The 10809-nt window shown below is 39.0% G+C and overlaps 1 protein-coding gene and 1 long non-coding RNA gene across 4 annotated transcripts; one reads left to right on the top strand and one right to left on the bottom strand.

Annotated features, from left to right (window-relative positions):
• Positions 1-99: 99 nt before the first annotated feature.
• LOC128600036 (uncharacterized) lies at positions 100-1723 on the bottom strand. Its single transcript, XR_008384504.1, has 4 exons — positions 1557-1723; positions 1190-1370; positions 1021-1096; positions 100-927 (listed from the first exon to the last, which is right to left on the bottom strand). It is a non-coding gene; the product is annotated as an uncharacterized LOC128600036 (long non-coding RNA).
• A 2429-nt stretch (positions 1724-4152) lies between these two features.
• On the top strand, positions 4153-9978 carry etsrp (ETS1-related protein). 3 transcript variants are annotated; one of them, XM_053612123.1, is made up of 9 exons: positions 4166-4267; positions 4477-4529; positions 5107-5188; positions 6047-6124; positions 6750-6824; positions 7208-7399; positions 7513-7755; positions 8090-8208; positions 8979-9978. In XM_053612123.1, the coding sequence occupies exons 2-9, from the start codon at positions 4527-4529 to the stop codon at positions 9240-9242; spliced, it is 1056 nt and encodes a 351-aa protein (XP_053468098.1). In that variant the 5' UTR covers positions 4166-4267; positions 4477-4526; the 3' UTR covers positions 9243-9978. The 3 variants fall into 3 exon arrangements, with proteins under 3 accessions (XP_053468097.1, XP_053468098.1, XP_053468096.1); XM_053612121.1 differs by having other exon boundaries at positions 6014-6124; XM_053612122.1 differs by lacking the exon at positions 4477-4529 and having other exon boundaries at positions 4153-4267; positions 6014-6124.
• The last annotated feature ends 831 nt before the right edge of the window (positions 9979-10809 follow it).

Here is a 10809-nt window from a genome sequence, read left to right as displayed (position 1 = left end):
TGAAGTTATGTATTATTCATACAGCCTAATAATCGGAAATTTCCGATCTATTGTTGTTACGACTAAACTAGTTATCGAGTTAATAAAAACAACAAAATATTAAAAGAGAAAGAAAGCGAAATGCAACACGTGCCGTATTCACACTTCTCACTGTTAAAAGAGGAAAGTTTTATGAGCTAAAAGTTATCGAGGGAATAATGAGAATGGTGTAAATATGAAAAAGAAGTGTTTAATTCGGTCTGCACACGTCACAGTCTGATATTTTCATTCATAACGGATAATGAAGACCATAAAAGCCATAAAAGCTAACCACGCCCATGTCCTGAACGCCATTCACAACTTTACACACGTGAAAATTAAACGTTTTTGCGACCAATTTCAGACCGGAAGTTAGACAGTAAACATGTCAGGAGCTGGGGTCAGAGCAGTGAAGTGAGCTCGGGAGATGGGGTCTGGAATCAGAGCTTTTGTTTGGGTTCATTCCGCTGTTTAAACTCAGGTTTTAAATCGCATTTCCTTCCGCCTTAATGACCAGCAGTGACGTCATACAGATTAGTACCCAATAATAAACTGGATTTGTGACAAGTAGCCTAGCTACCCAGTGTTTTAGGGATACACCGCACCTGCCACAACTGGGAGGTTAATTCGTGACAAATGCACAGATAATACCCACGTGACCCAGTCACACTGTCACGTCATACTACATACTACACTTAGAACTTATGGGACTGAAGGACCTCCATCTGGGCCGCAACCTTTCTTTCTTGCTCCAGACTCAATCTGATAGCCGTTTCACTAAATAACAACAACAACAACAACAACAACAACAACAACAACAACACTACCACCAAAACACCATCAACTCCACCAACAGCAATAACACCAGCAGAAAACAACAACCACAACAACACCACCACCAACAGGCTGCTGTAAAGAGAAGAAAAGAAAAGAATAAAGAATAAATTGGTGTCAGTGAGAGTACATTTTTAATCCTCCTGAATTTCAGAGATCTTGTGTTACCTGGTGGTTCTCTTAAAGGTGCCTTTATTGCATCTTTGTTTAGAGGACTGAGATGATGTAGAGTACGTTTAAGCGCCTTAAAAATACATTTAGAATTGTTTACATTATTAGACATTAAGTTCTGCTTTTTTTTTTTAATACAATTGTACCTTGGGGAACAAAACTGTACCTCTTCATTAGCTTGTCCTCTGACAGTGTTCACACATTAGCTTGTGGTGGTATGTCTGTGTTCTGCATTGTTGTCCTGGTTCTGTCCCAGACCACACAGGTTCTAGTCTACGGTACCAAACACTGGGTTCTTCTTTTGTTCTTGTGTGTTTGTGTATTCCCTTGCGCTTGCTGTTGTTCCACTGAAAAACAGAAGTACAGAAACGGTTCAAAAATATCTACATGAGCCTGCCTTAATATCGAAAACACATTGGCTGCTTGCAGAAAGGATGAAAAGACCCATCATTTATAGAAGCAAGACAAAGGAGTCAAAAGTTAGCCAGAGGTAACACAGTAATCCATTGTTTTCTCATTTGAATTGTTCCTACTTTAATCAGGAGGAGGCGCTCCACATAAAGATATTTCTATTTAGTGACGTTTTCTGTAAGGAGAAACGTGTTTGTGTGACGTTTATGGAAGGAGTCTCCAGTGTCAGCGCTTCGTAACAGTCAGCGTGAAAGCTGTAACTTCTTCAGGACAGTTTTAGGAGTTTACGTTTCTTTGTGGTTTCTCAGTAACACAACAAACTGTGTTTTATTTTAAAGAAAGACTGGCAAAGGAACGACTGTTTATAGCTAGCTGCTATAATATAAGTGAGAATTCAGGAACTGACACGTCTCACTGATGCTCCACGACACTGAATGTAACTATAAGCGGATAGCGTAAAGAACAAGCATCATCCGTTAATAAAAAAAAGAATGTAATTGTTGGTAAATTGCTGTGGTATAAGAGAAATAAAACACTTAAGCACGTCCCCAAGTGTTTTATTCCTTACGTATCTGGCTAACTGTATACAGTCCTTCCACCAGGTAATATAACCAGACCTGTTGTGCAGGTGTTGTTATGGTTACGTCTCAGAGGGCGTGTTTAATTACATCTATTGTAATTAAATCGGTAAATCTGAAACCTGATCATTAGCTAAAATGCGACACGACACGCATGCATGGCTGTTTAGAGTAAATAAAATAAGAGTAAATATAGTCTACAGGCAAAGACAAATGTGTTACCATGAATGTATAATTGATTTAAAACTCGTTTAAAATGCCCGATATCGTTAAAGATCAGACGCCGGCCAATCAGAATTGAGAATTTGAAATGCTGACGTTGTACAGTTTGATAAAAACAGTAGGCTGTGTAGTGATTTGCGCCCCTGTGAGCGTGTGTGTGTGTGTGTGTGTATGATTTGGGACACGACCCCCCCGGCGGTCAGCAGTAACTCGACCCCGACTGTTTCAGACTCGAAGCCATCACGACTCCGCACTAACTCACTTCTCCAGATGGAGTGTGTTTTCTCCCTCAGCTCTGGAGGGTTTGTTTGTTTAAGGCCCCCCGGGTTCGCTCTTATCTCCTCACAGCACTCACACCGAGATTTCAGCTCCTTCTCCTCGTCACTTTACGGCCCATTGTTCTGCAGAATGGCTTCTCAAGATAAACCATAGACACCAGCAGCAAATCCTGATTAAAGCACAAAAATCCTGTACATTTTACAAGACTCGGATTTTTCTTCCTCCTCACATTCCTTCACTCACTCACTCGTTTCTATCAGCCTTTATTTTGTTCAGCTTTAGGAAAGATTTCTGTATTAACATATCATCTATTTGTCCTCGCGATGCGTCATTATGGAAGATAGAATTACAATTAATCCTATATTATACACCAACAGTGTTCAGAATTACACACAGGAGTATCCTGAGACTGTAAATACTGGACAATATAATCATTCATAAAGTTCAACACTGTAATTAGTGACAGAAAACTCACAATAAATATCATAAATATCGCTCACTGTTTCCTCCACTGGGTTTCACTTTTTATTATATACTTTATGTGTTATGCAGGTCCTGTATACATTATACACACACATTATATATTATATATTCTATAATAACCTGCTATATCTACAGTCACCTGACATTTCTGTGATAAAAATATATCCCATTTATATAAAATATTTCCATAATAATAATTAGAATAAGAATAATAAAAAGAGGATGTAGAAGAAAAGACAGCAGGACATTTAATATTATTATTGTTTTTAATAAAGCTCTAGGTGAAATACAATATGGACAAAATTAAGACTTTAAAACTTTTAAACAGTTCGTTTTAAAAACTAAAAATGAAAAAAAAAAAAGGTTCCAATAATAATAAAAAAATGTTTCATGCTTCAGGATTTAAACGTGTTTGCGTGATAAGAATGAAATATTTAAAGATTTAACATTTAAAATATTGGGAAACTATTTAAAAAACTTTTAAAAAATCTAACTTTGTTTTTTTTTAGGTTTTAAACTCTGTGATAATGACAGTATGTGCAAAAGGAAGAGTTATTAAATCTTATATTCAATATTCAAACTCAAAATCATCTTAAAACCTAACATATTTTTAAATATAGCTTATATTTTTACATTTTGCAGCTAAAGTTTGATTTTTATGTGTTCATAGAAAATGAAATATTAAGCTGATTGTGTACAATCCTTTATTTTATTCTTTCTTCTTCTTATTATTATTATTATGATGATGATGATGATGATGATGATGATTGCTACTACTACTAATACTACTAATAATGCTACTAATAAAATAAAGAAAGCGTACACGGACTGTATTTTAAGGGTGTAACCGGCAGTAAATAAGAGGATTGATGATTGATAAAGTGTTCGGTTGAATCAGTAAAACCAGGAAAAGTGGCGCTCGTTAAACTCATGAAGCTCTGTCTCTGTGTAGAACTTCACCGCGCGGAAATTCGCCTCATTCACGCGGATTGTTTTTCTTTCTTTGAATGACACCGTAACAAAATCTGCGCTCGTGACTCCTGTCTGACGTCACGGCGTGTGAAGTCACGAAGCAGCGCGCGGGTCACACCCGAGCACCGGTCGGGAGACACGCCCCTCAACACCCCCCCCCTTCCCCCCTTCGTTCTCCCCATACCCGCACGCGCCGACTCTTTATAACGGGACAGGAGTGAGCGCGAGACGCACGCGATCTGAACCTGCAGCGCTCGAGCCCAGAGGATAACAGAACACGCTCGCGAGGAATCTTGAAGGTACCGTTTACCGTTAACTGAATTTCAGACCTTAGTGGTTAGAGAAAATAAAAACATTAAATACACAAATAAACAAGTAATTTTTAAATTCTGAGACTAAGTGAAGTGTTAAAACTATTAAACCTGGGTTTATTTCAGAATTCAGAATTCAGTATTTCTATATTCAGTATTCAGAGTTCAATGTTCAGTAGGATGTTCTGATTTTTCAGCTTACTACAAACTCTAAGCGTGAAACAGTTCACAGTCTTCTGATTATTAAATGGTGAGATAACTGAACTTTGCAGAATTTGTTTATTAATTTGTTTGTTTTGAGTCAAATTAACCATGTAGAGAATAACACAAAATCCTAACTCTGCTTATTTATTTATTTATTTATTAATATGTACTATATTTACTGTTTATTTATATATCACATGCTGTGTTGTAAAGTCTATCTGCCATTTTAAAATAACTTCAGTTTTATTTATTTTAAAAAAGAGAGTGTTTCAGAAGGCATATTATTATTTATTTGTTTAGTTGATTGTGCATTATAATACGAAGATAAGTTGAGCAGAATGAAATGGGACCCACATGATAACCATGTGACCCATGTTGGATATTAACTAACTAACTAACTTATTCACTTACTTGTGTTGGAAAACCTATCAATAAAAATAACTTCAAATTAAAATAAAAAATAAAAAATATATACCTTTTTACAATAGAATAAACAATTGGATAATTGCACCTTTCTAAAATGGGAATTTCTAAATCAATATTTATTTGTTTGTTTGTTTGTTTGTTTGTTTATTCTTCCTCTTGGCCTTGTTAAAGATGTTAACGCTGATGTTTCTCCTCAGATGGAGATGTACCAGGCTGGTTATTACACGGAGGACTTCAGGACTCAGGAGGTTCCTGTGGGATTTGATTTCAGTGCATATGGTAATAAACCGTTCAGAATTTTTCAGCCTTCACGTTATTGAAGTTAAGTCCACGCTACAGAACGAAAGCCTGAAAGCACCGACTCTGTCCAAACGAGCATCGGGATCAAAGTTTCGCACTGCAGATTTAAAACGTCTTTTATTACTGTCGAAACAGAGGGTCTGAGTAAATTTCTGGCTGTTGGCAAACTATTTTTTTCCCGTAATGAGTGCACCTCGCTCCCTGTGTGCTCAGGCTGAGCGGTCGTCTTTGTCATTTCGATATTTCTCTGCTCACATTTCCTGAGTGTTCGTGCAAAACATTTCCTCTGTCCTTCAACGGTAAAGCCCTAATCTCAGCAGCTCTGTCACAAACACCGAACTGGGCCTTGACACGGCACTAGGCACTAACTCGTGACTCGTGACTCGTCAGGAAAGAAACGGGGTCTTTTTAGGACGCAGCGAGGACACGGGGCGCAGAAATGCAGAAACGAGGGGTGGCAGGTTAAAGATACACCGGGGTTTTTTTCTTTTCTCTCAGAGCTCCCTCCCTGTTTTCCTAATCCTTTCCTCCAGACTTCCTTCTCGAACAGATTTAGCAGCCCCTCTCCTCCCCTTTTCATCATCCCTCCGTCCTCAGCCTGCTTCCTCCCTTTTTTTTTTTTTGCAGTTTAGACTAAAGCTCGCTCTATAGGGTGGGGTCAGAGAAATGACCACGGGTCTGTTTTGTTCAGAAGTTTGTTCACAAAGACGACAGACGAGACGTTAGAAGAGAGGTTTTAAGATCAGAGCTGCTTCATGATGGCGGGATTCATTCATTGTCATATTTCTAATAATGTACCCACAGACTACAATGGTGAAGACCTGTCCTTTTTGTTAGACAGCAAAGGACCGGGCCAGTCGCAGTACACGGACACGTACGCAGAACCGCACAAGGAGCACGTCAACGCATCCAAAGGTAAGTCCAAACCAAACCATGAAGATAAACTTCACTTCCTCTTCTGAAGAGTTCCTTCAGGCAGGATTAACACACTGCAGTCCTGAAAGCCAAGAAACGAACATCTTAAGAGTTAAAATAAACAAAGCTGAACTTCATATAAAATCAACTCAATTCTGGAGGCCATTAAATGATTGATTCCAACGGTGGAGAATATTCCAATACAGTGATGAAAGCAGCATTTGATCTCAGAATACGTTCCACCGTTGTATTTTTCACATGACGTTGAGTCCGTGGTGTTAAAGATTAAATCGTCTGGAAGGGCATTTTAAAGGAAGCCACCTTGAGATGTGTTTGGCGTGACTCGACTGTAAAGCTCTTCGCGAGTTTTATCTCAGCTGTAGTCTCCGCAGGTTAGGAAACCTTGAGCTACGACTCAAGAGGTCAAAGGTTAGCTCGCAGGTGGTGGAGTCTTTGTTCTGTGCTCTGGCTGCATCCTGCTCTTACACTATAATGAGGGATTCTGTAGCATGCACTATGTTTATAGCATGTAGCATGCTCAGTGCTTAGCTGGTATCCTTGCTAAACTGTACATGCATGTTTTTCATAACACTGCATTAATCAGTTCAGTTTCCTCTCCTTCTAGTTCACGTCACTGATTCTGGACTATTCAATCTGGACACTTTCCCAGAGTTTAGCAGCTGGACATCGTACACTAACGGTGCGTACCTCTATCTTATAATAAAATGTCATAAAATAATCCTGTGTTCAAAATTCAGAAGATGATTTCCTTGTAAGTTCTCTTGTAACAGTCCTTAATCGATTATAATATTATATTATATTATATTATATATATATATATATATATATATATATATATATATATATATATATATATATATATATATATATATATATATATATATATCTGCTCCCTGATGATTTAGGGAGTATATACTGTAATGTCCAAAATAGCAGTCAACAAGTCATTATTGAACACTCAGGACACGTGTGTACACAGGTACCACACAGACCGGTGTGTGTTTGTGTTACACTTATAGATTGCGAGTATTCATGATAACACATCTGTCTTCCCTTCCTCAGTTCCAGACAGTATGGTGATGGACAGACAGACAGGAGGTTTTCAGGATTCAGCCACTCAGACGTATCAGAGTCTGTTTCCGCCGTGTCCGTCGTCCCAGAGCGGCCCGTTCGGCTCGGCCGTGGACGCCAGTGGACTTTACCAACCCGCCAAAGAGCTCAATCACAGAGCGGCGTCTGGTTTAGAGCACGCAGGTACGACACGCAGAGAGACAGCGTTCGAGTTTAGCTAAACATCCATATTAGCATCCGTTTGAACTTTTCGGCATAAAGCCTAGCTAACCCCAGTCCTCATCTTCATGGTGCAGGTGATGCAGAGAGGAGCTACGGTTTATACGAGACGGAAACGCAAAGCAAAGCCGTACCGTACTGGACGGATTACTCCTCATCCGCTTACTGCAGCCAGCTGCTCGTTCATCCTCCGTCATCCTCGTCTCCGGCTCCTCTCACCTCCGAGGTGTTTTCTCCTCGGGTGGTGAAGAGACGCACCACGACGTCTCACAGATTAGACCGAGATGGCGAGGTGTCTCCGGGGATGTCTGCTTATCCAGGTGAGATATTTTACATACATATATATATATATATAAATATCTTACAGTTACCTGCACGGCTCGATAATCGTCCAAGTTCTCCATGCTCAAAGAGGATGAAAAACACGTCAAATCTGGAACCATTAAGGGTCTGCTGGTTGCTTTTCTGGAAGAAATCATGAAGGTTCCATGTAGAACCATGTTTCATGCTCAGAGTTGGTTCAAGACTAGAACTTTGAAGGAAAGCATCGAAGAACCGCTTTAGAATAATTTCAGATTTCCGTATCGTGGTACACAATCAGATAAATAAATAAAAGATCTAAATGTAAATGATCTCTATATGTTCTGTTTATAGGATCAGGACCAATTCAGCTGTGGCAGTTCCTCCTGGAGCTTCTCTTAGACTCGGCATGTCACACCTTCATCAGCTGGACCGGTGACGGTTGGGAATTCAAAATGTCAGACCCAGCGGAGGTACGAAAAAGTTTTTACACCAGATTCCCACGCATACTTTATTCATTATTTCATTTTACACCACGGCGCTGATGAGTTCTGCGTTCTGATTGGTCAGAAGGTGTCGATTAATTCTCTATAACAGCGGCTCTGAGGTACCGCAGGTTTATATTAACGCACTCGTTCTAATACGTTATCGTTTCTATAGTAACGGCTCGTTCACATTGATGTGTCCAGAGGACACTCCACTGATAATAAACGGATAAATAAATCCTGTAATCATCAATACAGTGACATTTTCTTGTATGGAAGGAGTCTCCGGTGTCAGTCAGAGTTAAAGCTGTAACTTTAAGTTTTCCAACATCTTCAGGACAGACGAGTTTAGGCTTTTCAGCTGGTGAAGGAGCGAGTGTTTATAGCTGCTATAACGTAAGTGAGAACAGGAACTCTCACAACATTAAATGTAACTATAAAGGATAAAAAGTATTACGTGTCATTGTCATTACGTGTTAATGAATGAAATTTCTGATCATTGCCGTGGTGTAAGAGGAATAAAACACTCCAGGATTCTGCTCTGTTTTACACCACGCCGTCACTGATTATTTTACTATAACAACAAGCCCTAAGAGATTTATTCTTTATTCTTATAGCTTTAGTGCACAAACAGTTCCTTTATTCTTGCTTGATTTTTTTTATTGTCAGAATATAAAATGAGCGTACCACTTACTCCGGTAAAAACGTAAGAAACGCTGTAGACCAGAAGATTGATCATTTGCTTGTGGCACACGCAGGTGGCTAAACGATGGGGTCAGTGCAAGAACAAACCAAAAATGAACTACGAGAAGCTGAGCCGTGGCCTGCGCTACTACTACCACAAGAACATCATCCACAAAACGGCCGGCAAGCGCTACGTCTACCGATTCGTCTGTGACGTGCAGAGTATGCTCGGGAAAAGCGCTCAGGAAGTTCTGGCCAGTATGAACATCTCACCGGTGAACGCAGGATCGCAGACACCGGCGAAGTCCGAGGAGACGGCAGACATCTGGCAACATTAGTGTACGAGGAGGCGTTCCAAAATACGTCCACGTTTTAACACGTCCTCATCGACTTGTTCTGGAAGTGACCTGTGAGCAATCGCAGCACAAGTGGACGAGGTTTTGATGCTAACTTGCTAGCTCGGGGACTAGGTAGTGCACTAATTAGATCAGTACTTCATTGCTCACACTTATACACGCCTTCGTCCACCAGTTTTTGGAGCGTAAACTGCAGCTTTGCCTTCTGGATCATTCTGATGTAAAAGAACAGATCTGAAGACGGGCAAGTGGACAAGGGGGAGACAAAAACAGTATTGGAACACAGCCTTATTTAAGGACTCATTTTTCAGCACAGTTTTCTCTCTTCCGAACGGAGGACTTTAATCTGTGGGCGGTGGGTCGCTATGGAGACGTCTGTTTCCACTATAAAGTGAAGAAATAATCATTTTGAACTTTGTATTTGCTCTTTTTACTCGGACTCTACAAAGACATAAACTGGGATGTTTGTGTGTCCATTGAACCCGCGTCCTTCAGTAATCAATGCAATTTGCCATCTTTCAAAACATATCTACTCTGTGTATATATATATATATATATATATATATATATATATATATATATATATATATTAATGTGGTTAGCTACCTCTTTTAAGCATCAAAACACCAACAAATGATGTACTTTGAATAATTTGTGTGATTAATTTGTGTCGCCATCAGATTGTGAATTAGTGTAAATAAATTGTTATATAAAAGCATTTTTTTTGTTTATGTTTTCATTCGTTAAGTCTTGACCTTTGAACTTTTGAAAATTAAAAAAAAATTTTTTTGTAAGTCCACAAATTGAAAGAGAGGTGTTTAATAGTTAATTAGCTTTTTTTAAAAAGGAAAAAAAATGCATTAGCTTATAATATTTGCATATATTTATTAAACAATACATTTTTTAAAATGTCTTGAAAACTGACACCTTGTCACTCATGGCACTTTAACAAAGCACGAGATTGAGCGAGTTTAGTCGCATCGCGCTCTGGGACTCTGAGACCATCGTTTGCACCCACGTCTTCACTACTTCTATACTGGATTAATATGACGTTGAACACAACTGAAAAAATAAAAAGTGAGTAAGAAAGGTAGTTTTGTTTTCAGGACCTAAGAGTGAAACCTGACCTTTATCATGTCTATCTGAGACCGCAGGAATCAAGGCTGATCCTAACGAACAACAACTGAGTCAGGGACCCCACCCACACCAATCATATTATTTTATATACAAGAATGAACAGAGCTAATACTTTACTATCTTGGATGTTGGATGAGTCAACAGGCCACTGTTGTCATAGCAACTTACCGTGTGTTCGCCTACCACTTCTTATTTTCACTTAATTCACATCAACAAGCATCAAAAAGTAAACAAGCTAGCACAAAGTACTGACAAAAAGGGTGCCAATAATTGTTGCACACCTATATAACAAAGCTTTTTTTTTTGGTAGATAAACCTGTTTGTTGATTGCAATTGTTTGATATCCATGAGCGCAGAGTATTTTTGTGATTTCTTTTAAACAAAGGATCAAAAGGTTCAATAATAAAGACAA

Source organism: Ictalurus furcatus, chromosome 23, assembly GCF_023375685.1.
Source record: "Ictalurus furcatus strain D&B chromosome 23, Billie_1.0, whole genome shotgun sequence".
Taxonomy (NCBI): domain Eukaryota; kingdom Metazoa; phylum Chordata; class Actinopteri; order Siluriformes; family Ictaluridae; genus Ictalurus; species Ictalurus furcatus.
This window is presented reverse-complemented; position numbering and strand designations above follow the sequence as displayed.

What these genes read in the sequence shown, in the direction of transcription:
- etsrp (XM_053612121.1), top strand. An exon ending in GGGGATGTCTGCTTATCCAG is followed by an intron (nt 7,756 to 8,089) that starts GTGAGATATTTT and finishes TTCTGTTTATAG; the next exon opens with GATCAGGACCAATTCAGCTG. An exon ending in AAATGTCAGACCCAGCGGAG is followed by an intron (nt 8,209 to 8,978) that starts GTACGAAAAAGT and finishes TGGCACACGCAG; the next exon opens with GTGGCTAAACGATGGGGTCA.